The following is a 26,927-nucleotide window of genomic DNA, read 5'->3' as shown; positions in this document are numbered from 1 at the left end:
CAGTCCAGAAAACTCGCGCTCACGTGGCGACGAGGGCCCAATGGCCGAGGCACACGCGTTCCAGGCGTGCGCATGCGCGGACGGAACCCGGCAATTTGCGGTGCTCAGTCTTGGACGCGCGGTACGCAGGCGTTATTCCTCCCTCAGGGTCAGAATCCAGGGAATAAATGGTTCCTGGCAATGGTTGTTTGTGGTCGCCACCACCAGAGCTCGTCCTGATTGGTTGGCTTGGTCTGGAGGCAGACGGGGGACCCATTTGGGCAGAGAACCACTTCCCGAAGCGCGAGGCAGGAAGTTATCCTGTGCCCCTGGTGTCCGCTGAGGAGAGTGCAGGCTGCAGTGGCAGCAGAAACCTGGTGGCGGTTGGCCAGGCCGGCTGTAGGGTCACGCCGCAGTTGCGAGCCAGCCTCCATCGCAGCGCCACGGCCCTCTTCGCCAGCCTCGAGCCCGGCGTGGCTGTCCGAGGGGCTCTTGCAGGTTCCCCTGTCGGGGCAGGGACCCAGGCTGTGCCTGGGCTACCGGCCGGGGATCTGGCTCCCTGCCGCGAAACAGCGACTAGTCTCTCCGCGTCCGCTCTGCCGGCGGTGAGCCACCAAGACCCGGGTCCGGAGAGGCTGCCTTGGACCTGGGACTAGACTGATCCAAAACGCCAGCCTCGGGCCACCACAGACCAGGCCCTTCGTCGCCTCTTGATATGTCACCGACCATCTCCCACAAGGACAGCAGTCGGCAGCGGCGGTCAGGCATGTTCAGCCACGCTCTGGATATGAAGACTGGCCCACTGCCTCCGGGCTCCTGGGATGACAGTCAACAGGACCCGGTGGGCGGGGAGGGGGACCGAGAAGCTCTTCTTGGAGATGCCAACCCTGGTGACTTCCCAAAAGCCCCACGGAGCTACAGAGCCGAACTAAGCAGCATTTTGTTACTGCTCTTTCTTTACGTACTTCAGGGCATTCCCTTAGGCCTGGCGGGGAGCATCCCCCTCATTTTGCAGAGCAAAAATGTTAGCTATACAGACCAGGCTTTCTTCAGTTTTGTCTTCTGGCCTTTTAGTCTTAAGTTGCTTTGGGCTCCCTTGGTTGATGCTGTCTACTTTAAGAACTTCGGTCGTCGCAAGTCCTGGCTTGTCCCTACTCAGTATATACTAGGAATCTTCATGATATATTTATCCACTCAAGTGGACCGTTTACTTGGAAATACTGATGGCAGAACACCCGATGTGGTTGCTCTCACTGTGACATTCTTCTTGTTCGAATTCCTGGCCGCCACACAGGACATCGCTGTGGACGGATGGGCGTTAACTATGTTATCCCGGGAGAACGTGGGCTATGCTTCCACATGCAATTCTGTGGGCCAAACAGCAGGCTATTTTTTGGGCAATGTTTTGTTTTTGGCTCTTGAATCTGCTGACTTTTGTAACAAGTATTTGCGGTTTGAGCCTCAACCCAGGGGAATCGTTACCCTTTCAGGTAGTGTACTTACACTGTTACACTGTTAGCTTTATTTTATGCTTAAGGATGCTTTTGACGAAACTTTAGATGGGAGCTGTCTTGCTTGCTTTTACTTTTTATTTTTAGTGACGCACAAGATATTTTACTTCATTTCTCTTTAAAATTAACACAAAATATTGCCTTCCATTCTGAGATTTTCATACATCTATGTGGGTACTTTGCTCACAGTCACTTCTATAACACCCTTGTCCTCTCACCTCCCTCCTAGTCTTATAGTACACACACACACACACCAACACACACTTTTTTCCTTCTAGATTCTTTGTAGAAGAGAGACCGTGCAACATTTGTTTTTCTGGTTTGGGGATTATTTATGAATTATATTTACTGGATTTCTTTTAAGGGTTTTTATAGCCAATCTCAAACTCAGTTCTGCTTCAGCTTCTGGAGTACTGATTTTACTGGGAATATATATGGTAGGTGACCTAAGTATGTTTTTCTGTTTTATTAAAGTGTGCTACTTTCAAGTATTCTTAAAGCCAGACATTAATATGACATTAACACAGTCATAATGATCAGTACTCTTTAGTGGATAGGGAAAATGCAACCAATAAAATAACAAAAAATTTGAGGTAAAGATCCATGGGCCTTTGCCTAATGAACAAGTGTACATTTTACGAATATGGGCCACATGGTTCACATTTTTCTTTTGTGTTTTGGTGGGTTCAGATTTGTAGTTTTTTGCTTTCTGATCTTTTTCCACCTTTACTCTTTCACAAGTAGTCCTCATCTAGCTGTCTGCTGAATGGCAAGGGTTGTTAATAAAAGCATTCTAAGTGACTGGATTCTGAGGGCCTCCTGCAAAGAAAGAGCACCTGTGCCAACTGGGAACAGTAGAGATGAACATTGGAGAGGCCTACAATAGCCCAGCCATTGACCGTGTAGACAACAGTTGGCTTTATTCTTGGCTGGCTCATTTAAGCTGATTTTTTTCTTTTTTAATAGCTGTTTGAATAACAGGAGTTTGAACTTTGTTCTCCAGAAGATTCTAAAATAGCTTACTTTAAAATTTAAATTTTCTGTCTGTAGTGGACTTTTGATTTTGTTTAAAACATTTTGAGTTACAAGACTTTTTAATTTTAATGCTTACACATACCAGGTTAGTAGTTTGGAGGTTTCTGTAACTTGGTAATAATGTAACTATATTCTGTGGGTTCTGTTTCTTGGTAATAATGTAACTATATTCTATGTGTCCCTGGTGCTGGGAAATGAACCCAGTACTCCTCCATAAAAGGCAAGCTATCTTCTACTGAGGTAAGTCCCAGTCCCATTAACCAGTGGGAATTTTTCCTTTTTCCCCACTCAGTGCTAGGGCACTGTTACTGACCTTTGTCTAGCTTTAGTTTTTAACAAGAGTCTAGCTCGGCCTCAAACTTCCATCCTCTAAGGATCCACCTATTTAATTATGCATCACCATGCACAGTTTAACTAGCTAGTGGTTTGAGGAATTTAAAGAACATGAAATCATATGAAGGGAATATCAGTGGCTAGATAAATAAAGAGGAGATAAGCACACTGTCTAGGAAATCTGTGTATTAGAAGCCACAACTTAAAACAAAACAGTGAAGGGCTTGAGAAACGGCTCTGCTGATAAGAGATCTTGTTGCTCCTGCAGAGGTCCTGAGTTTGGTTCCCAGCACCCATATGGTGGCTTAAGCCCTTTGTAACACCAGTTTCAGGGGGTATCCAGTACCCGTTTCTGGCCTCCACAGACACCAGGAATGCAGACTGCACTTACCATGCAGACAAAACAGTAATACACATGAAAGTAAACAAACCTTTACAAAATTTTCACATTTTATGATTAAGGAACATACTGAGAAAGAACAGTTCCAACATTTGGAAATCTATAATGTAAACAGCAAATTAAGAACAGTAATGATGAGATGAGATAAAATCTTGAGGAAACAAAACCTTAGTTCTACTGACTGGCTTTTTCATAGTGTAAGGACAGTTCAGAACTTGTAGGCATTCTAAGAATCTGCAGAAGCAGAGAGAGACCTTTAAACAGTAAGGGATGAATAATCCACAGGATGAAAGGACGATGCATTTGTTTTTTTTATGATGAGGAAATTGCTGTCAAGTGGCTAATTTAAGATAGATGTACCTGAAGTTTAGGTATTTGTAGTTTTTAATCTGATATTTTACCTGTAATTGGTGAGAAGTTAGAACAGCCTCAAGGAAAACCTCACCCTCTCTCTTTTTCTCTGTAGCTGTAATTCAGTTTGTAGATCAGGCTAGCCTCAAACTCCTTGCAGGGATTAAAGGTGCGCACTATGTATGGCCAACTTTTATTTGTTTTTAAATTTTCATTTAGTGTGTCAGAGAGAGAATGTGTGAGAGCGTGAGTCACTCTAGCCCTAGCTGTGGCTTTTTAAACTATTTAAAATTAAGTCTAGACTTATAGGAGGTTGCAAAGAAATGTTCACAGGAGTCTCATGAACCTCTCTTCAGCTTTTATATGCCAGCATCATGCATACCTATAGTATAATATTAAAATATTAAGTCAAGCAAAATGGCTCAGTGCCTAAGGATGCCTGAGGACCTCAGTTTCAATCTCTGATTCATATGATGGAAGAAGAAAACTGACTCTTACAAGTAGTCCTCGGACCACACATATATGTACTGTATATAAATAAGTAAATGTCAAACCAAAAATTGGTGTGGATGTAAGCTATAGATTCTATTTAGTTAAATGTGTGGATGCGGGTGGGTGGACATGTGATTGTGTGTATGTTTCCATGCAGTTTTACTCCTTGTATATGTAGCCTTTTGCAACTAACATGACAATCCTGGTTAGCTGATTAGTTGACACTAAGATTCTTTTGTATTGTCATACATGCCCTTATCCTTAATTTGCTTTTTTTTTTTTTTTTTTTTAATCAAAGACAGAGCCTCACTTGAGAGCCTGAGCCTTCCTGGCCATCCTAGAATCATTATATAACCCTGGTCGAACTAAACTTGTAGTGTCCTCCTGCTTCAGCCTTCCAAATGTTGGGGTTACGAGTGTTAGCTACAAGCTGGGCTTGCTTTTGATTTTTATAATTGTTACACGAGAAATGCTCCCTAGTTGAGAGTGTGCAGTATGTCTCCATTGGAATATACCTCTTTTCAGTCAGAAGTCACCATTTCATCTGCTTTGCTGCATGCTTTAGCATTGCCTTGTTCCATATTAGCTTTTATTTATTAATGTGTATATGTTGTGTGTGTGTATGTTGTGTGTGTGTGTGTGTAGAAGTAGGGGCACTTGAGCCACGGTATACATGTGGGTCGGAGGAGTTTCAGAAGTTTCTTTTCTACTTCCACTGTGAAGTCTGGGGATGAAACTCAGGTACCAGGTTTGTGTGCCAAGCACTTTGTCCTGCTTGACCATCTCATTGTTCACTGTTCCTTTATAGTAATGTGAAATATATCATTTGTTAGACATATTTCATTGAAGGATTCTGTGTAGTTTCCAACTTGGGACTTTTTCAGTCTCAAAATGAGTCTTTACTCCTTGTATAACGTACAAAAACTGAGCTTTTACAAGTCCACTTTCAGTTTTGAAAGGCCCTGCATTCCTAGCACAGTGGTGCTTTTTGTTTTGTTTGGGGCAAAGTATTATTCCATGGGCCAGGCTGGGCCGACATTCCCAGTCCTCCTCCACGAGCCTCCCAAGTGCTGGGATTACGAGTGGACCCTACCGTGTGGTACTGCTTGTGACATTTTCTTTTGTGCTAATTCCCAGTGAGTAACTCGTTTTCTTTCTATGCTTGCCACAATTGGCATTCTTGCTGTTTTCCATTTTAGTTACTTTGATAGTTTCAGTCTATTAGATTTTACAGAATAATGTGAATTATAAAGGAATACTGGAGCCTGGTACAATGGTGTTTTTGAGACAAGGTTTTACTTTTATGCAGCCCTGGCTAGTCTGGAAGTCGCTGTGTAGTCCAGGCTAGCCTCAAATCAAGAAAGATCCATCCACCTGTCTCTGCCTCCCACATGTTGGGATTAAAGGTGTGTGCTACCACGCCTGTGCATACTATTTCCTACTAAGCTATTTCCTTACAAATTGTTGTTGGAGAATGTCTGTAGCTTGAAATATCAGCCACTCTAAAAGTGTGCTATGAGCTCCACAGTGGCACTATGTAGGAAGATATATAAGGTGAATTCTTTCAAAAATTTAAGATTGAAATATTATTGATTTGTGTGTATGAATACACACATTTATATATATGTGCTTGTGGAGTCCAAAAGACAAACTTTTGGAGTCAGGTCTTTTTTACCTTCATGTGGGTTGGGTGCTGGAGGTTGAACTCAGGTGGTCAGGCTCATACAGCGCATACCTTTACCGAATGAGTCATCTTGCCAGGTCCCTGAGCTCCAGACGAGTTTTACTGCTTTTCTCCTGAAAAAGATTGAAAAGGGTGCCAGCCTTTATGTAAGTGTGTGTGTGTGTGTGTGTGTGTGTGTGTGTGTGTTGCTTGTTTGTTTGTTTTTTTTCTGAGACAGGGGTTTCTACTTAGCACTGGCTATTCTGGAACTTGGCTTTGTAGTCCAGGCTGGCCTCGAACTCAGAGATCTTGCCTGCCTCTGGTTCCCAAGTGCTGGGATCAAAGGCGTGCACCACAACTACTTGGCTAGCCTGTATTTTTTTATTCATTGGTGGTGAATTGCTGCATGCTCTTAATTTCTGCATTCATAGGTGTGCTAGAAATGCTTCAGTATGTCATATAACTAATCATTCTTATGTGATATGAAAATCATTTTCTTCCCCTATCTACTTCTTTCCCTTTATATAGTTTCAAGAAAGGTATTTTTAAAATTCGGTTGCATCTGTAACCTCCCCTTCCCCAGGTAAGTATCAGTCAATTTGGAATCTACATGTTTAACAGAGTCAGGACTGGTTTCAATCATTTGCTATGCCTCAAACCTAAAGTTTATAGCATAAAATTTAAAAAATTTTAGGTTTAAAATAGTTGCATTTTTTTCAATATTAATGAAGTTAAGCTTCAAAAATTAATTATAGACTAAAACATTCTTAATTTCAGATTTTCTATTTTTCTGGGGAACTGTATTTTTAATAACAACAACACTAGTAGCCCTTCTGAAAAAAGAAAACAAAGAAGTGTCAATAGTAAAAGAAGAAACACAAGGGATCACAGATACTTACAAGCTGCTGTTTGCAATTATAAAAATGCCTGCAGTTCTGACATTTTGCCTTCTGATTCTAACTTCAAAGGTAAGAGATTTTTAAACAAAGTTATCATTATCATGGAATACTTTGTCTTTTCTCAAGTCCTTTTCCGATACCATAGAATTTAACAATGAAAAGCAATATTTCCTGCCTACTAAATATATTTTAAAGTTATGGTGTCAAATATCACTTCTGAGAAAACTCTTCATGTCTTAGAATCTTGGAAAGTTATGTTGGTATGGAGACATCTAACAACAGCAATGGCTGGAAAGTGAATGATCACCTGGAAGTGATTTCTGCTTTCTGCTGTTGTAAATTGTTTTTTAAAATACCGAAGGTAAATCTACTGTACGACAAATGAGATTACTGGTGACTTACATTCCTCGTTAAGATTTCTTTGCTTATCTAGTTGGTGGTGGCTTGCACCTTTAACCACCTGGAAGGCAGAGGCAGGCAGTCTCTGTGAGTTTGAGACCAACCACGTCTACAGAATGTTCCAGGACAAAGAAAAAAACCCCAAATATATGAACAGTAAACAAGTATATTTTTGCCATAATAGGTAGTAGCCTATTCCCAAACTCTAGAATTTTACAGTATTCTCTTTTGAAATCATCTGCGTGAACAGTCTACAGCTGTTGTGTGACATGCATCGAGTAAATGCTGTAGCTTCATTGTTTTCATTTTACTAATGACTTCTCTTTAATGATGGAAAAGTAAAGTTAGAAGAAAGGTTCATGGAAGATAACATTCTATTCAGTCACATCATTTACAGATGAATATTTGGGGCATGTTTCTTTGTTTTTTAGATTTTTTAGATAGGGTATTATCACTATATAGCCCTTGCTTAGAACTGGATATGTAGACCAGGCTGGCCTTGAACTCACAGAGGTCCTCCTGCTTCTGCCTTTGAAGTGTTCCTTTTTGAGCTCCTTCCTTTTTGTTATGTGTATGTGTGTATCTGTATATATACATATTTCATATATATGTTTACACATATAGTTTAAAAGTAGAATTGAATCATATTATATATAATTTTATAGTTATTTTGTCTTACTCCAAACATATTCCTGTGTCACTCAGTATTTTTAAGTGTGTTTTTAATAGCTACATTAGTAGTTATAACGTGTAGAATTGCCTTTTTTGAAGAAGAAGAAGAAGAGTCTAACTATCACCCTGGCCGTCCTGGAACTCATTCTGTAGACTAGGCTGCCTCAGACTCACAGACAATGTACCTCCCTTTGCCGCCTGCATGCTGGGGTCAAAGTGTGTGCTACTACACCAGGCTGCTACAGGGTTTTCGTGAGACGATATCATGCAGTGTAGGGACTATCTTTGAACTTAGTATGTAGCTGATGATGACATTGAATATTGTTTATTAAAAGATTTATTTATTTTTTTATTTTATGTATGTGGGTGTTTTGCCTACGTGTATGCTCCTGTACCACATATATGCTGCACCTGTGGAGGCCAGAAGAGGATGTTGGATCCTCTGGAATTGACATTACAGATGGTTGTGAGTTGCCTTGTGGGTGCTGGGAACTGAATCCATGTCCTCTGGAAGAGCAGCCAGGGCTCTTAACAGATTAGCCTTCTTCCAAGTCTAATGGTGAGCTTTCGAGTTTTGAGTTCCCTACCTCCATCTCCCAAGTGTTAGGACTATGGTTTCTTCCCTGTTTATGTTATTATTTATGGTGAGTTTGTTCATCTCATTACTATAAATTTCATCATATGTGTATTTATTTTTCAAAGGTTATTTAGGTTGTTGTGGTTTATTATGAATAGTACTTCTGTAAATATCCACATAGGTAATTTTTTTGTGTGAATATATGTACTTTTTACGATGGATAAATATTGAGAAGTTAAATAACCAGGTTGGGATTACATACTATATATTTGTAGGCAGTTTTTTTTTTTTTTTTTTTTTAATAGTGGCTCTGTTAGGACAGCAAGGTGGGGCCAGAGAGAGACCTCTCTTTCTCTCTCTCTCTCTCTCTCTCTCTCTCTCTCTCTCTGCTTTTACCTGTAACAGCCTGAGTTTTTTTCCAGCATTTTTTATTGATTATTGGGAACTTCACTTAATGCACCTTGATCACACTCACTTTCCAGTTCTTCAGGTTTGTCTAGCTGTACCTGTGACCTCCTCTCCAGAAAAAGAAGAACAACAACGAAATGCCCAGTTTTTGTTGCCTACATACTCAGGGGAGCGAGGTCAAACTTCTAGTGTACAGCTCCTTAAAGAAATCTGAGACCTTCCCCACTGCATCCCCACCAGAAGTCGTCAGTTGTGGGAGCGAGACAGGGTTTCTCTGTGTAGCCTTGACATTCCTAGAACTTAGGAATGACCTTAGGGTGAACTTAGGATGACCTCAAACTCAAAGATCCACTTTCCTCTTCCTCCAAAGTTATGGGACTAAAGCTGTGCACCTCCACCCTACCGCTGCACCACCACCACCACCACCAGTCAAAAGAGTTTTCTTTGATGGCTTCGGATCTAAGCTGTTATTTTTTTTGGCACGGGTGTGGGTACTAGTGAGGTAGTTTTTTATCACAGTCCTGTTTTCTCAGATAAAGCAGGAAAACTTTATTTTCAGGGTGAGTTAATATAAAACAAAGTTGAAAAATTGGAGGCACTTATGGAAATGAGAGTATATGCCCTAACAGCCACATATGATTTAGCTTCTGAAGTTACATATGAAAAGGTTGTAAAGGAACATAAATGACATCAGAAGGTGATTCCTGAGGTACATTGGATAGGAGCGAAGCTGTAACTTGTGACTAAGGTAACAATTTAGTCACAAGATTTGCAGGGGCAGTTAAGATGTTTTTATAGTAAACACAAGTCTTGTGAGGTTCTCAGGAAGTATCTGGGAAAGGAGTGGGCTATACTGGAAGGTATTATAGATTAATCTTTATTCATCTTTCATTGTGTCTTGAGATTCTTATTTGAAAGTGTTACATAAAAAGAATATTTTCTCTGTGTAGGTTGTCTTCACAGCAAGAGTTGTGCAGCATCTTTTTCTTAATTTTTTTTTGAGAACTTCAAAAGTGAGCACTGAATCTTGATCACTCACACCCCTCCATCTCCTCTTCCAAAGCATCCCGAGGTCCTACTTCCAAAGTCACGATATCCTCTTTATTGTTACAATATGTATATACATGTGCACACATCTATGTGTAAACTACATGTGTCCAGGGCTGTCCTCTCAGGATTGGATAGCCTATGTGGGAGCTTGTCAAGGGAGACTAATTCCCCCTCTCTGAGCAGTCATAGACTACCTGTAGCTCTTCATCTAGGAGTAGGACCTTGTGGAATGTCTCCTATCCGTGTTGTCATGTTAACCTATATTATTTTGCTGGTCTTGTTCAGACAACTGTATTTTTGACAGCTTCCCTGTCATACATAGAAGACGCTTTCACAGCAGATACGCTGGCCAAGCTTACATTCTTACGCACTTACATCCTTTCCATCTCCCCTTCCTCAATTTTCCCTGAGCCTGACTTGTAGCTAAGAAGTATCTCTTGGGGTTGGACAGCCCACATTCAGTTGTTCTCTGCATTTTCATGAGTGTAGTTCTCTCTTGTAGACTTCATCTGTTCCATAAAGAAACTTCTTTGATGAGGGGTGAGAACTGCATCTATCTATGGATATAAAGAACCATGTGCAGAATACAGTTAAGAATTATATTAGTTTAGGAAACTGGCAGTAATTGGTTTTCCTCTCAGGTCTCAGCTCTCTATGATCTCTCCATTTACAGGTTATCTAGGTCTACAGTACCAGGCGTGAATTTCCTACTGTTGAGAGAGCCTGAAGTCCAGTTAGATAGCTGTTTGTTATCCACTAGGTAAAAGTGCCACTGTTGTACCACTGTAGATATCTTGGCAGTTCAGAGAGGAGGGAAGGGGAAAGGAAGTGAAGCAGAGAGAGAGAAGGAGGCAGATGGGGGTTGGGAGAGTAGCAGATGGGTTATATCTGAAGCACCTGGCCTGGGTGATGACATAGGGTGTTGTCAGGTCGCTAAAGGCCCCTAGGGCAGACCAGTTAAATTGCCTGCACAACATAACAGTATTTGTCTTTAAATTTGTAAAAAAGAAAATACATGTGTGTGTGGACACACACATACACATACTGGGCATAATTGTTTTGTTAGATGTGTGTGTTACAAATATCCCTACTACTGCCAGGTGGTGGAGGCACATGCCTTTAATCCCAGCACTTGGGAGGCAGAGACAAATAGATCTCTAAGTTCAAGGCCAGCCCGGTCTACAGAGTTCCAAGACAACCAAAAAATATAGAGAAAAACCCTGCCTCAAAAAATCAATCAATCAATCAATCAATCAATCAATCTTACTATAAACCTTTTAAGAGTAAATGTCTAGTGGGTTTACATTCAGTCATGCAGAGTGAAAACAATGCAAGTGAAAATTATTCTAGACTTTAATCTTTGGCCTTTCTTTTTCTTTGGAGGGGGGTTGCTTGTTTTATTGTTTTGCTTTTTATAGATACGGTTTTTCTGGGTAATGCCCTGGCTATCCTTGAACTCATTCTGTAAACTAGGCTGGCCTCAAACTCACAGAGATCCACCTGCCTCTGCATCCCAAGTGCTGGGATTAAGCGTGTACATCACCACTACCCTGCTTTTTTCTCTTTCTTCCTTTCTTCCTTTCTTTCTTTCTTTCTTTCTTTCTTTCTTTCTTTCTTTCTTTCTTTCTTTCCTTTCTGTCGGTCTCTTTCTTTTCTTTCTTTCTTTCATTTAAGTGTATTGGTGTTTTGCCTGCATGTATGTCCGTATACTACATGTGTGCCTGGTGACTACAGATCAGAAGGCATCAGACTTCCAAGAACTGAAGTCCGTGATGGTTGTGAACCACCTGTGGGTACTGGGAATTGAACCTAGGTCCTCTGGAAGAGCATTTAGTGCTTTTAACCACTGAACCATCTTTAGCTCTGACCTTTCAGTTTTCTTGATGCAAGGTTTCATATATGCTAGGCTGGCCTCTAACTCAATTCATGTGATATAATTGTTTATTTTCCAAAATTTTACTAGTACTAAAATCTAAATACCTTATTTTGAGATTCTTTAATTGATAACATTTAGCCCAGCTTTGTTCTATAGGTTTGTTGTTTATATTATGATTTTGTTGTACTTGTTTTTGTTTTAATTTTTTTGAGAAATGATCTTATGTATGCCTTGTAGCTAAAACTAGCCTTGAACTCCTGACTTTCTGCCTCCACTTCCACCTCCACCTCCACCTCACAAGTGCTAGGATTACAGGTGTGTATCACCACTTCTGGTTTCCTTTTCTTACTGGGTCTTGTTGAAATAGGATCACTCCATGTAGCCCTGGCTATCCTGAAATTTGCTGTGTGGTCCAGGCTGGCCTTGAAATTACAGCGAATCTCGTGCCTCCATCCAGAAGTGCTAGGATTAAAGACATTTGTTACTGTGCCCAAATGGCTTGTTTTTTCTTTAAGATTTATTTTTATTTTTATTTAAGTGTATGCATGTATGCCTGTATGTCTGTGAATGTGGGCACCATAGGGACCAGAAAGAGGGCATTAGATCTCTTGGAGCTGATGTTACAGATAGTTGTGAACTGCCTAATATGGATGCTGGGAATGAACTTGGGTCCTCTGGAAGAATAGTAGGCACTTTTGATGGCTGAGCCATTTTTCCAACCCCTAAATATATGTGTGTGTGTTCATTCCAGAGTAACTAATACATATGACAAGCTCTCTGAAATAACTGAGAACAAAACATCATTTAAGAAAAATGATAGCTCACAGTTGGTGGTGGAATGCATTTGTAATTGGGATCAGAAGGAGTTCATGATCATCCTCAGGTTCATATCCATGGCTGCATAAAAGCCTGTGGCAACAAACAACAAATTCACTATAGTTCAGGGAATAACTAAAACCTTTTAAGTTAAGGTAGTTACTTAACTGTCTTAGTTAGGGTTTCTATTTCTGTGAAGAGACACCAAGTCCACAGAAACTCTTACTATAAAGGAAAGCATTTAGTTGGGGCTGACTTAAAGGTTTAGTCCATTAGAATCATGGCAGAAAGTATGGTGTCACACAGGCAGACATGGTGCTAGAGAAGGAGCTGAGAGTTCTGTGTCTTGATTGGCAGGAAGAAGAGAGACACTACCTGGCTTGGGCATTTGAAACCTCAAAGCCCACACCCAGTGACACACTTCCTCCAACAGTGCCGCACTTACTCCTATAAGACCAAATCCCCTAATATTGACAATCCTTATGAGCCTGTGGGGGCCATTTTCATTCAAACCACCACACCAACCATAGCTTTTATCGTAGTTTTACCAGTTGTACAGATAACAGTCTTTCTCATTCCATGTTTCCTGTCTGTGTTTCATTTCTCAGCATGCTCTGGGATAAAATTTGACTACAGTTTTGAGATTTGTTTATTTGTTGACCTGAATGGGTGGAGATGTGGTGGTTCACATGTCTAATCTCAGTGTTCAGGAAGTTGAGGCCAAAAGGGTTGCTATGAGTTCTGTGGCTATGATGCCATCCTGGGGTACACAGAGTTCCAGGTCATTCTGTGCACTCAGAGGCAAGCGGCTCTCTTGAGTTCGAGGCCAGCCTGGTCTACAAAGTAAGTTCTAGGACAGCCTAGAGAAACCCTGTTACAAAAAACAAAACAAAACAAAGAATTGATTGTGAAATGTTAGATGTTCTTGGAAATTTTTATTCTAATTTATGAGAAACAAAAAAATATGTGGCAGTGATTGTTCATTTGAATTAAATTTATTTATAGTTAACCAGAGACTTTTCTTATAAATTTATGATGTACAAATCAGTAAGTAGAATTTTTAACTTATAATGGATTGAGCTGTTACTTATTTGTTTTTGTTTGGTTGGTATTGTTTTTTGAGACATGGTTTCTTTACATAGCCCTGGCTGTTCTAGAACTCATTATGTAGACTGGGCTGGCATTGAACTCACAGAGATCTGCCTGCCTCTGCCTCCCTGAGGGCAGGGATTAAAGGCATGACACTCCAACCAACTGCTTTTTTTTCCTTTTTTGAGACAGGCTTTCACAGTGTAGCACAAGCTGTCCTGAAACTCACTGTATAGAGGAGGATGGGCTAGAACTCACAGCCTGCTGCTTGCCACCTCCTAAACACTAGGATTGAAGGCCTGGATTTAATTTTTTCAAAGTGGAAATTTAGTTGTAATTAAAAATGTCTGCAGTTCAACCAATATGACATTTTCTGTTTCACCACACAATGTTAATAAACCACTGCAAACTATACCTTCTAGAACTTGGCAGCTCCGCGCTTGTTTACAGCACCTGCAGGTGTTCTGACAAAGGCATGTCATGTATCAGAAGCTTAGCTCCTTCCTTCTGTTTTTATGTTGCAGATCGGCTTCTCAGCAGCTGATGCCGTGACAGGCCTGAAACTGGTAGAAGAGGGTGTGCCTAAAGAGCATCTAGCCTTACTGGCTGTTCCAATGGTCCCTCTGCAAATAATACTGCCACTCATTATCAGCAAGTACACTGCAGGTCCCCAGCCACTAAACATATTTTACAAAGCCATGCCCTACAGGTAACAGCAGAGTCTGCCAAATAACAAAGGCAGTCTTCAGTGTTGTGCATGTCAGGGTGGAGTAGGTGGGTGGAATTGGGTGAGGCATGATGCACCTTTAATGTCAGTGTCACTTAGGTGTGCTTTTTCTCTTTCAGCCTTCTAGCACATCCTTTTGTTGTAGGGAAGCAGTATTTTTGTTCTGTTATTGTTAATTTGAAGCACTCACTGTGTAGTTTTGGTTCTTCTAGAACTTACTCTATAGACCAGGCTGGCCAAAGAGATCTATTTTCCTCTGCCTCCTGAGTCTGAGATTAAAGACATGTGCCACCATGCCTGGATGTAGCAATTTTTAATACAGGTTATTCTATAACCTAAAATGGATGTCAACTCAAGTGTTTATTTTTTTGTAGATTACTGCTTGGATTAGAATATGCCCTGCTTGTTTGGTGGACTCCTAAAGTAGAGCATCAAGGAGGATTCCCTATTTATTATTATATTATAGTGCTGCTGAGCTATGCATTACACCAGGTGAGCTAAGAGGTAAACTGTTGGCTGAAATGAAGTTGTGTGTGTGTGAGAGAGAGAGATGCACTTGATTATGTACATATGGGGCCCTTGGGCACGCATGTAAAGGCCAGAGCTGGACATGTGTGTTACTCTCTCATGCTCTGTACTGCCTTGAAACAGAGTTTCTCAGTAACTAGAAGCTTGACATTTTGTCTAGGCTGGCAGGCTGGCAGGCTCTCTCTGGTGATCTTTCCACTTTTGTTCCAAAAGGTGGAATTACAGGCACTCATTCACCCACTTGTGTGAGGATGTGAGCTCAAGTCCCCATGGTTATAGAGCAAGCTTTCTTACATACGCAGTTATCTTTTAGTCCCTGAGGATCAAAAAATTCACAGCTACTTTAATGAAGTTGAAGGTTTCCACAAGAATCTGACAAACTAATGTGATGGTAAACTTAAGACTAATGTCTTCTGGGATACAAAGTGAATAAACAATAATTAATAAAAATTTAAAAAAATTAAAACAATTTGAAAGAGAACATGGAGGGTTACATGAGAGGGTTTGGATGGAGGCAAACCTCCCTCCAATGTATTATATTATGACCTCAAAAAAATAAAGTGTCAAAAATGACAAAAAAAAGACTAATGTCTTTTAAAACTTAGTAAAGATTTAGTCATGAAAAAGGAGTTTATCTATTCATTTTTCTTTAAATTTTTCATTTATTAAGAATTTATTATACTTCAGAATTTATTCTAATGCTAAGTTTATAGTTACTAAGTAAGTATACCTTGTTCTATTTTTAGATGTAGGGGTGGGTGGTTTGTTTATTTTTATTTTTGAGACAGGTTCTGCCCATTTAACCAGGCATAGGTTTGAACTCACTATGCAGCTCACACTGGAACTGAAACTGGAACTCCCTTTGATCATCCTGCCTCATGTCAGTCTTCTAAATGCAGGGATAGTAGATGTAAGAAACCATACCTGCTGTAGATGTGGATTCTTTCTTAATTTCTGTTATCTTTTCTTAAGATAGAGATAGGGATACTAGATGTAAGGCTGTAGTCTTTGACTTATATGTTGTATTAAAAACTCACTCTGAGATATTTGGCATCTGTGTGACAAACTGCCTTCTCTTTCTGTGTTATATGTGTTTTCAATCCTCTAAGGAAGTGATGTCTACTCTGCTTTAGTCTCACTTAAGTTACTGTTTCAGAATGAGTGTTTTGATTATGAATATAAGTGACTCAAGTAAATGGCAGAAGCCAACCAATGGGTTTTGTTATTCAAGTAATATTGCTAATATATATTAAAGAATCACTGATCTAACTCTTTTGAAAGTAAGATATATCCTGCTTCTCGGTTTTTTACTAAAACCTCAATAGTCTCGACAGTTTTTTTTTTTTCATACAAATAAATAATTCAGAATCCAGGTATGGTAATACCATACCTATAATCCCAACATTTTAAAGGTGGAGGCAGGAAGATCTGGAATTCAAGTGCAGTCTTGGCTAAATAGTGAATTGGAATCTAGACTGGACTACTTGAGATTCTGTCTTAAAACAACAAACCAATTGATCAGTCAACCAATAAAGGAGAATTCCTTAGTGGATCATATCTAACCAACCATATGTGTGTAAAATTATTGAGGCCACTGTGTCAAATATATATTTCATTATTTTTTGCACAAAGTTAATGTTAGGCACAAAACAGAAAATAAAAAGGAGTGTTTGCTTCAGTCAGTGCCTCCCTGTCTACCCAGGGAAAGAAGTGTAGGAACTATGCTATTATAGTTCAAAGGCTTATCTCTTTGGCTTTTGATTTTCTTGGGAAATTTCTCAAAATGTAGTCAGAGAAGCTTAGGTAATCACACAGGCCTGAAGGAGAAGACTGAAGGCCTGTAGACATAAGGAATGATGCTTGATGCAGGGTGCATGCAGCCCTGTCATCACTTCTGCTGTGAAGTCAGCTGTTCCGAGGGCTGAATGTACCTAAGTGGGTCACGCCAGAATCTTTACCATTTGCGGAATGTATGTGTGAAGGTTATCAGAAAGCTCACCATGAAAGCTTTTTCAGTTTTGTGGGATTTAATGTCTCCATCTAATGTGACTTTTGCTCTACCACCGAGCTGCCCCTCCCACCTCTGTAAGCAATTATTTTTTTCCTTAATAAGCACGTCATGGAGCATTGTTTAGAGGAATATTGTTTTCAAAATAATTTCTATCTTTCTAAGAAAAGGTCAATTACTTTTTGCTTATTTTTGAGACCATGTTTGTCCCGGACCAGCCTTAAATATGAAATCTTCCTGCCTCTGCCTCCAAATGCTAGGATTAAAGATGTGTGTCTCAGTTGAGGAAGGGGGCTTCAATTGAGATATATAGTGAATAAATTATGAAGAAAAAAATTAAAAAAAAAAAGATGTGTGTCTCCATTTCTGTCTCTCAGTTTTTATCTCCTAAGGCTTTTTTTCTCTCTAGTTTGTCTTATAAATTTTGAAAGTATATTCTTTATCATTTATCACTATTTTTGGAAGTATAACTAGGTATCCATGTTTTATTGTGTTTCTGTCTATACAAATGTATAAATGTGTATATAAACATATCTAGGCACAGTACACATAGGAATTGTGCTTTTTTACTGTATATACCCTCCATGCCTCCTTACCTGTTCCTTTCTCTCCAGTATTCTTTGACTGTATATGGTAGAATGAATCTTTTAAATTTTCCTTGGAGTATAGTGTGCTCACTTCTACTATGTTTTATCTTAATTCTTTATTTCTAGTCTCTCTAGCATATAATACATTCAAGGGAAAAGCAGTATTTTTGTATTCACCTTTATATTGTCATGTTCTTAAAGTATGGCTTATACCATGTACTCAATAAATGTTTGTTGGATTGAGTTCAGTAAAAATTATTAAAATTTAATTTTAAGTCTTATGATTTTGATGTTCCTAATTTAAGGCATAGTTCTATAAGTCTGATCATAGAAGTCAGAAAACGGCAAAAACTCCCTAGTTTATGCTTCCTGCTTGGTACTCCCCATTCTCAATCCATAAAACAAAACAAAACAAATATGAAAAGAAGAAAATCTTCTTCCACCATTCCAGTGTTTCTTTTCTTCTCACAGGTCACGCTGTACAGCATGTATGTGTCAATAATGGCTTTCAATGCCAAGGTCAGTGATCCTCTTATTGGAGGAACATACATGACCCTTTTAAATACTGTGTCCAATCTGGGAGGAAACTGGCCTGCTACTGTAGCTCTTTGGCTAGTGGATCCCCTCACAGTGAAAGAGTGTGTAGGAGCATCAAACCAGAATTGTCGGACGCCTGACGCTATCGAAGTAAGTGTGTTTTAGTTTTAGATATCAGTGAACAAGTTTCAAGAAGTGAGTACTGTGCCTAAAAATCATATATACCCATAGTTTTTAATATGGCAATGTAAGTATTTTAACTCGGTTATAATTAAGAGTAATGATAAATTTTTATCAGTAAGACTAGCCACACACCTTTCATCCCAGCACTTGGGAGGCAGAGGCAGGTGGCTATCTGTGAATTCCAGGTCAACCTGGTCTACAAAGTGATCCCAGGATAGCCAGGACTACACAGAGTGACCCTGTCTCAGAAAAACAAAAAACAAAAACAAAAAGGTGCTTCTCAGTGAAGGAAAACAGGCTTTCTCCCATATCAGGGGTTGCTAAACTGCTTACAAATGCTTTATAACTGCTTATAACTTTTACAGTGCTAAGAAAGGGACTCCACTGGCTCTCTCTACACAGCAACTGTAGCTAAAGCTGAATGTGGAATGATTCATAGGTAAATTATTTCAAAGTCATATTACTCTTGGAACAGGCATGGTGAGGCAGAGGTGGGCAGGTCTTCTGAGCTCCAGGCCAGACTAGCCAGGTCTACATAGTAAAATGCTGTTTCATACAAACCAAACTAATCTTGTCTCTTTCTAGAACAAATTCATTGGAAATTTCATATTTTCAAATATGAAAAAGTCCATTTTGAAAATCAGTATTGTTTGCAGTAAGTGCTAAAAATTGTTTTAAATCCTGTTTGTAGCATTGAAAGAATTAAATTTGTGAAATATGTGAAATATTGAAATCTTTTCTCAAAAATGTATTTGATTGATCTCTTTAGTTACAAAGTAGAAAGATGAATTACCAAATACGTCCATATGAAATCACAGAATATGGGCCCAGGATATAGCTCAGTAGGTGTAGTGCTTGCCAGCCTTGTGCAGAGCTCTAGTTTTACAAGCTCATAATCCCATCACTTGAGAGGTTGAAGGAGGAGATTCAGAAGTTCAGCATTATCCTCAGGTACATAGTTTGAAGTCATCCTAGGCTATCTGAGGTCCTGTCTATAAAGCAAACAAGAAAAAAAAGGTAAAGAATATTTGTTATAATTTTATTTTTACAGCTTTGCAAAAAACTTGGCGGCTCGTGTGTTACGGCTTTGGATGGTTACTATGTGGAATCCATCATCTGTGTTTTCATTGGATTTGGCTGGTGGTTCTTTCTTGGTCCAAAATTTAAAAAGTTACAGGAGGAAGGACCATCCTCATGGAAGTGCAAAAGGAACAACTAATGCCAACATTACTGGACATTCTAGAAGGTAACTGTAGTTTAGTTTTACTGAGAAAGCTATAATAATCACTGTGTAGGAGTGTAAAATATTGTTTAAAGAAGGACAATTTTAATTTAAAATGCCAAATAGTTGAAAAATGGATTTCTTTGTATGTTTGATCATATTTTTCCTTGCCTTGTTAATGTATTTAAAGTTGACTAAGGCCAGGAAACAACTCTTTTGGTTGTATTACTTGATTTCTGTTAATTTACTGACCAAAGCATATTTTAAGCTACAATGGAATAGTCATGGGTGGTCACCATGCTGTCAAGTATTGTTGTTAGTACCTGTTATTGAGTTATATTTAACATTTTGGTACAATGTATCAAGTGGAACAAAGCTTAATATTCAGGTACCAACTAACTAGTTTGACTTTATTGGAAGTTAATTCTCACTTTGAATTGTAAACTTGTAAAAATTTATGTGGAATTTGAGGCAAAGAAAATGTAGACTACTAAAACATTGAGTTGTTTTTCTGACCATAACCGCATTGTACAAATGAATCTGTTAAAAATAACTATTTTAAATGTACTTTTTGCTTTTGTAAGCATGAAAGATTTATAAAAAAGATTATCCAAACTATTTTTTTAATAAAATAGAGCTATGGTTTTTAATTTATTGATGTCCCTATCCCTCCCTCTTGGAGAAGCTCTTTTGATTTCTTGTTAACTCTTGCCCTAGGTTTACAAATGATTTTGTCACAAGTGCGTCTTGGCACACAGACAACTAATGAAGGGATCAAGGTTGTGGTTGTGTGTGTGATTGTGGCTGAGTTGTAAATATAAAAATTAAATGTCATTCTTACTGTGGTTTTTAATTACTGTGAAAAGAAAATGTAAACTTAAAATTAAATAAAATTTAAATGCGTAACAACATAAATCTCAAAGCTACTGTTTTAAAAAGAGAGATTTTGTACCTTTAACAAATTAAATCACTGTGCAGATTATTTTTTAATCTTAACTAAGAACTTTATTAGTGAGAATTTCTCATAATTACTTTATGCCAAATCAGGAACAACGGTATTTTTTTTCCTTAACATTTTGGTACAATGTATCAAGTGGAGCAAAGCTTAATATTCAGGTACCAGCTAACTAGTTTGACTTTATTGGAAGTTAACTCTCACATTGAATTGTGAGAATTCAAAAACACATACTTTTATTTGTGAAGAATAACTTAGTTGAGATGTGCTAGGCCAGAAGAATTAGAAACTAGCACAACGGCAGGTTCCAGCATTCTGCATGTGCTCTACGTGCTACAAGGGCTTTGCGTACTATATGGGCTTTGAGGCGGAGCTTCATGTGCAGCTCTGACTTGCCTGGAACTCTCTGCAGACCAGGCTGGCCTCAAACTCATACTCGCCAGCCTTTGTGTGTTGGGATTAAAAGTGTACACCACTGACCCAGATACTTTTTCTTATGCAATGTCTTCATGAAATTTATCTATGTACAGTGACTCTGTGAGCTTTAACTGTATGACTTACTGTCTCAAAAGAAAAGTAAAGGGGTGAGATGGGCATGGTGGTACACGCCTTCATCCCAGCACTGAGGAGGGAGGCAGGACTGAAATGCAATACCTGTGCTAAAAGAGAAGCCTCAGAACCTGCATCACCTCAGCAAACGATGAGAAACTATGCAGAACGTGTTTGTTCTCTAGGGAGGTGACGTGTTGCTTCTGCATCTCTGCAACATGTTTCTTGACAACAGTGCATGGGAGGAGAGGGCTATTTCCCTTTGCTATATAGACACATCTTGTCTCGACTCCCTCCTTTCCAAATTAACAATTAATCAAGGTATTAACTTTAGTTTTCTCCTAGTTGAAATGAGACATGCAGTCAAAGTAATTATTTATTTTTTATATTTTTGTTTGTTTGTTTGTTTTTTGAGACAGGATTTCTCTGCATTGTCTTGGCTGTCCTGGAACTCACTCTGTAGACCAAGCTAGCCTCGAACTCAGAGTATCTTCCTGCCTCTGCTTCTCGAGTGCTGGGATTAAAGGTATGCCTGGCTCTATCTACTTTTTTTTTTTTTTTTTTTTTTTTTTTTTTTTTTAAAGAAAGTATTACACTATAACCCAGACTGTTCTGGAACTCTCTGTCTAAACTGGTCCTAAACTCAATGCAATCCTCCAGCCTCATTTTCCCAAGTGCTGGAATTACAGGCAGGAGCCATTCATCCTACCTGACTTCAAAGTAAAGTAATGTAAGACATTCACATAGCTTTAATGTTTTAATTTAATATCTTAGTAGTGAGTTGTGAGTTGAGGCAATGTTTGAAAGGTTTGTGGGGAGAAATCAGGTCCTGTGAGTCAAGGAATGAAATTTGATACAAAAGCAGAAAGAAACAGCTCAGGAATTTTTATGTGGGGAGAGGCAGATGGGGGAGAAGGGCCGCATGACCATGTAGGAGAGAGTTACTGGGGGTCATATTCAGAGCCACGTGTAAGTGAAATGTGTACTGTGCCACTGAACCACAGATCAGCGCAATAACTGAATATAAAAAAGAAAATATTTGCTTTATGTGCATGAATGTTTTATCTGCACTGTGTATGTGCACTGTGCATCTGATGACCTCAGAGACTGAACAAGGGCAACAGATCTCCTCATGCTAGGGTTACAGAAGATTGTAAACCATCATGTGGCTGTTGGGAACCAAACCTGTTTGGGTTTTTTGTTTTGTTTTGATTTTTGTGTTTTTTGCAAGAGCAACGAGTTTTTAACGATTGAGCAGCTCTCCAGCCACTAACTCTGATTTTAACAGAACATAAAAAAGTGCTGGAAAGGTAGCTCAGTAGCTAACAGTTTTTGCTGCTCAGTCATGAGGACTGGAGTTGGAATCACAGCTCCAGAGTGTGCATCACTCTCCAGTGCCCTCGAGGACATGTACACATGCACTCAGACATGTGGATGCACTCAGACATGCAAAGTAAAAGTTAAACTAACATGACGAAATAGTGAGGTCACAACAAAACTCCTCCATATTATTTTTTAGAACATTTTAGGTTTTCTGGTTAGTAACTTTCTGTTTTGTTTTTTGTTGTTGTTTGTTTTTTGTTTGTTTTTTCTAGATAGGGTTTCTCTATGTAGCCCAGGTTGTCTTGGACTCACTTTGTGAACTAGGCTGGCCTGGAACTGACAGATCTGCCTGCCTCTGCTTCTGGGGTGCTGGGGATTAAAGACGGGTGACACCACAGCCCAACAAGTTAGTAACTTTTGATGAGAAAAGGCTAAGGAGTTGCCTTCTACCCTAAACTGCAACACTTGTGCAGTGGGCCCAGGAACTGGGAGGAGCAGGAGTGGGACTGAGTCATATCTAACCTCAGAAATCTGTCAAGAGCAAGAGTGGTAGGAGTGAGACCACTCCCTCCCTTGCCCTAGGCCTGCACTCCTGTGACACCCCACTGCCCCCGCATCTTTGCCCACACCAGAGGAGGTACATAGTTGAGCCAGGTTAAACTTCCCCTCTCCTTAAGGTCGTGTCCAGCCAGCACCTGGAATTTCTCCTCATGCAAATGAGGCATCCTCAGCAGCCTGCCCCCTGGCCAATGGTATACACCCACCCTATCTCCCCTACTCACCCACCAAAGGTTTGTGTAGCCTTTGCTACCCAACAATTAAATGTGCTGGCTCATTGAAGCCTGTCTCCAGAGTCTGTTCTCACCATGCTCATCACCACCTGTTTGCTCATCACCTTCAGCTGTTCCTGCCTCTCCCAGGCCACGGGTCATGGGTCATGATCGCTGCAGTCACACTGACAGGTGGGAGAGTGGAGTGGGAGTGGCATTGCCCTTGGAGTTTTTGAAATAATGTCATTATGTAGCCCAGGATGGCCTCAAATTTGCCTCAGTACTCCTGCCTCCATCTTCCAAGTGCTGACATTACAGGCACTGTCACCACAAGCTCTAAAAGAGACTAGTAGACAAACTAGAATGGTAGCATTAGAAAAGGAGAAGAAAAAGCAAAGTTCAGAAATTGTGAAGATGAATTGTAAGGAGTTTGTTACCCTTAGGAAGCACACATGCTGACAGTATGAGCATGGCTAGGGTCTTGTTCCTAAACAGATGTTTTTCTAAGCAGTTGAAACTGCACGTTGCCTTAATGTCAGGGAACTAAAGGCACAGGGCATACAGGAGGAAGGGAGCAGTTTGTAGGGTAAATTCTAGAGACAGAAGAATAAAGAATGTAATATATATATTTAATATTTTTATTCTTAAGGTTATTGTTTTATGTGTATAAATGTTTTGCCTCCATGTATGTATATATGTATGTCACTCTGTCCATAGCTAGTATCCAGGAGGCTAACGGAGGTTATTGGCTCACCTTGGACTGGAGTTACAGAGAAGTGTGAGCTGCCCTGTTGATTCTGGGAACTGAACCCAGGTCCTCTGTAAGAGCGGCAAGTGCTCTTAGCCGTTGAGCCAAATCTTTAGCCCCAAGAAGATAGTATATTTCAATATTTTATTATTATAAAGATTGATCTGCTTCACTACTTTGTCTTCTATGAAGAAAAATAATTAAAAGTTGTTAGTTCTTCATGGTTAGAATCAAAGCAGTTTTGCTAGTTGCCTCTCAGTCTAGAGTATGCCACAAGCCCTTTGACAGGGCTTTCTTTTTCTCAGCTCCTCTATCTTTTGCCTATATTCTTCACCACAAATACATAGATTTCTTGTAAAGTGTAATCGGAAAATAAAATTTCCTTTTTTTAGGACAAATGGTGTCTCCTGAGTGATTACATGATTTTTTTCTGTTACCTAAGCCACACACCCCAACAAATTCTGTCGGTCATGATCCTGCCTACTGCCTGCAGTGAGAGAATCCCAGGCTGAAGACGTGCTGTGTGCTCAAGTTAGACTAAAGAACGCAGCCTACGGTATTTCTCCCTTAAAAGTAGCAGTGCGAGCTGGAGAGGTGGCTTGGCGGTTAAGAGCACTGGCTGCTCTTCCAGAGGACTCAGGTTCGATCCCGTCACCCACACAGTGGTTCACAACTGTCTGTAACTCCAATGCCAGGAGATCCGTTGCTCCCTTCTAAGCACTGCGCACACTTGCTACACATCCATACCTGCACACAAAACACTGATACACATAAAAATAAATCTACAAAAAAAAAAAAAAAAAACAGCTTTCTGTTACTACCCTGGCCTCAGCATGGCAAAAAGTTAAATAGAAGAAAACAAAGAAAGGCCCTGCTTTCCAGCACTATAGCTGTCCACTGTGGCCTTCATTACAGGTTCCTGCAGTACTGTAGCAGCCAAAATTTAGTACTTTATAAAAAATCCTCATATAAACTAATCAAGAGGATGGTGATTTTAAAAGGTACAGTGTCTGGTAATTCCTGTTTTATATAACAAACAGGCACAGGAGAAGGTAAGTGCTCTGTTTTTCTCTCTCTCTTGTTTGGTTTTCAAGACAGGGTTTCTCTGTATAGCCCTAGCTGTCCTGAAACTTTGTAGACCAGGTTGGCCTCGAACTCACGTAGATCCGCTTGCCTCTGCTTCCTGTGTTAGGACTAAAGGCATGCATCACCACACCCACTGTTAAGTGATAACTAAGGACATATTGCTAGTAGTATGAGTTCCAGCTACAGTCCCAACTATGAAACTACTGTGCTGCTGCTGCTGCTCTCTTATCCCCAACTCACTTGTCTTACATAACCTTTTGCACCATTGAAATTAGCTCCTAAATAGTGCAAGCTTCATATTGCATCTCATTCTTAGACCAGCATACCAATCCCCTCAGTGTATATCATTTCGTTCATAACCTTATCCTGCACTTTAAAGTAGGCCCTTAGAAGTGAACTCCCATCTCTCACATGCCAAGATCACAGGCACATATCTAGTTTTATGTTGTGCTGGGGACTGAACGTAGGGCTTTGGGCAGGCTACACAAGCACTCTACCAACCAAGCCACAAGAGTAAACATCTAATTAAGACATTTATTAACGATGAATTTTAACTACAGGAGACATCATCTTTTGAACTTAGGAAGTATAAGAAAATTCAATAAACTGTTAATGGAAAAAAGAGGTCAAAATTGGAAGCTGAAGTAGTTAAAAACACGTTCTGCCTTGTAGAGAGCCTGAAATCAGTTCCCATCCCCTTATCACGTGGCTGCCTGTACCTGTGGCTCCAGTGGAATCCCTGGCCTCCATTCCTGTCTGTTCTAAGGCAGGTGTCCACATAGAGACCATGATTCAAAAAAAAAAAAAAAGTCAAATTTTAAGTTTTGCTATAAGTAAATTGGAAGTAAAGAAGTGGGGATGTGTGGTTGAGTGGTAGGAGAAGCTTGCGTAGCCAGCAAGAGGTCCTGGAGCAGATCCCTATCAAAGGGAGGAGAGTCAGGACAGCAAGATTTGACTGAGAAGACAAGGTAGGGGATAGATAGGGAATTAAAGCTAAGGTTAGTATTTAGTCCTGTATTTTTGAGATGAGACGAGCCAACTTTGTTTTCCAACTTTCCGGGCAGTTCTTGGAACTCGAGGGACTTACCCATGACCACTTGGTCCTGTAGATACAAAAGCATAACTAGTCACTTCAAATCCTTAGAGGACTATTTTACTGTTGTCCACTTCCAACGACGTAGGAGTAATAACTTCCTTCTTGGGGCCTCTGACACATGTACCTGTGTGTGCACATCATCTAAGCAGACTTCACCAGTGAGTTTGATATGCCCATGTCATTCATAAAAATGGGTGGGGCGGGACTCCAATTCACAACATATATTTGATTACCATGAGGTAAGTTTTTTTATTTTTATTTTTTTTATTTTTATATTTTTGAAGTGCTAGAGATCTAGCCCAAGGCCCCACATGTTAGGAAAGTTCCACTGTAGCATTTTAAACACACTGAAGTAGAGACGATAATATACTGAATATGCAGAGTTAAACAACAGTACCAAGACTTCCAGCCCTTAGTTTTTTTTAATTGTTTTGTTTTTCAAGACAAGGTTTCTTTGTGTAGCCTTGGCCATCCTGAAACTTGCTCTGTAGACCAGAGATTTGCCTGCCTCTGCCTCCCGAGTGCTGGGATTAAAGGCGAGCATTGCCCCTCAACTTCCAATACTTCTAACGCCAACTGTAGCGTTTGGGAGTGGCTTGGACAACCCCAGGTGTCATTTTTATTTTTTTTTTAAAGTTGTGCAACCTTGAAGTCATGAACAACACTGGCACACACCAAAGTGTGAAAAAGCACGGAACAGCGCAGCCAGGAATGCTGCCCCACACCTGTGCGTAGTCTTAATGCCCATTAGCAGATCCATCTTAGCCCTCTGGGGGTCAAGCTGATGCTCAGAGACTCAAAGCCTCCACTATCAGGCTCAGCAGCCCCACAGAAGAAGATATTTGCAAATCACGAGGCACAACAGGAAAGGCCAAAGTTAAATTTATTATCTAATACATGATTTGGCTTAACAGATAAGTATATCTCCATATCTCTTTCCTTTTTTTTTTTTTTACATTAAAAATGCTTAAAAGCCAGGCACAATGAAACACACCAGTGTCCTCTGCATAGGAATAGCTGAGGTGAAGGATCAGTATGTTGAGGCCATCCTTTTAAAG

The 26,927-nt window shown here is 39.9% G+C and overlaps 1 protein-coding gene across 2 annotated transcripts; it reads left to right on the top strand.

Moving 5' to 3' along the window:
• Nucleotides 1-307: 307 nt before the first annotated feature.
• On the top strand, nucleotides 308-20,251 carry Slc33a1 (solute carrier family 33 member 1). Of its 2 annotated transcripts, XM_055596830.1 has the most exons (7): nucleotides 308-1,469; nucleotides 6,542-6,732; nucleotides 14,075-14,259; nucleotides 14,652-14,769; nucleotides 17,872-18,087; nucleotides 19,172-19,366; nucleotides 20,060-20,251. In XM_055596830.1, exons 1-6 carry the CDS (start codon nucleotides 695-697, stop codon nucleotides 19,337-19,339), a joined length of 1,653 nt encoding a protein of 550 aa, XP_055452805.1. In that variant the 5' UTR covers nucleotides 308-694; the 3' UTR covers nucleotides 19,340-19,366; nucleotides 20,060-20,251. The 2 variants fall into 2 exon arrangements, with proteins under 2 accessions (XP_055452805.1, XP_055452804.1); XM_055596829.1 differs by having other exon boundaries at nucleotides 19,172-20,251.
• The last annotated feature ends 6,676 nt before the right edge of the window (nucleotides 20,252-26,927 follow it).

The sequence above is a fragment of the Psammomys obesus genome, unplaced genomic scaffold (assembly GCF_907164565.1).
Source record: "Psammomys obesus unplaced genomic scaffold, mPsaObe1.curated_primary_1811, whole genome shotgun sequence".
Lineage (NCBI taxonomy): Eukaryota > Metazoa > Chordata > Mammalia > Rodentia > Muridae > Psammomys > Psammomys obesus.
Note: the sequence above shows the minus strand (reverse complement) of the source record. Positions and strands in the feature narration are given on the sequence as shown.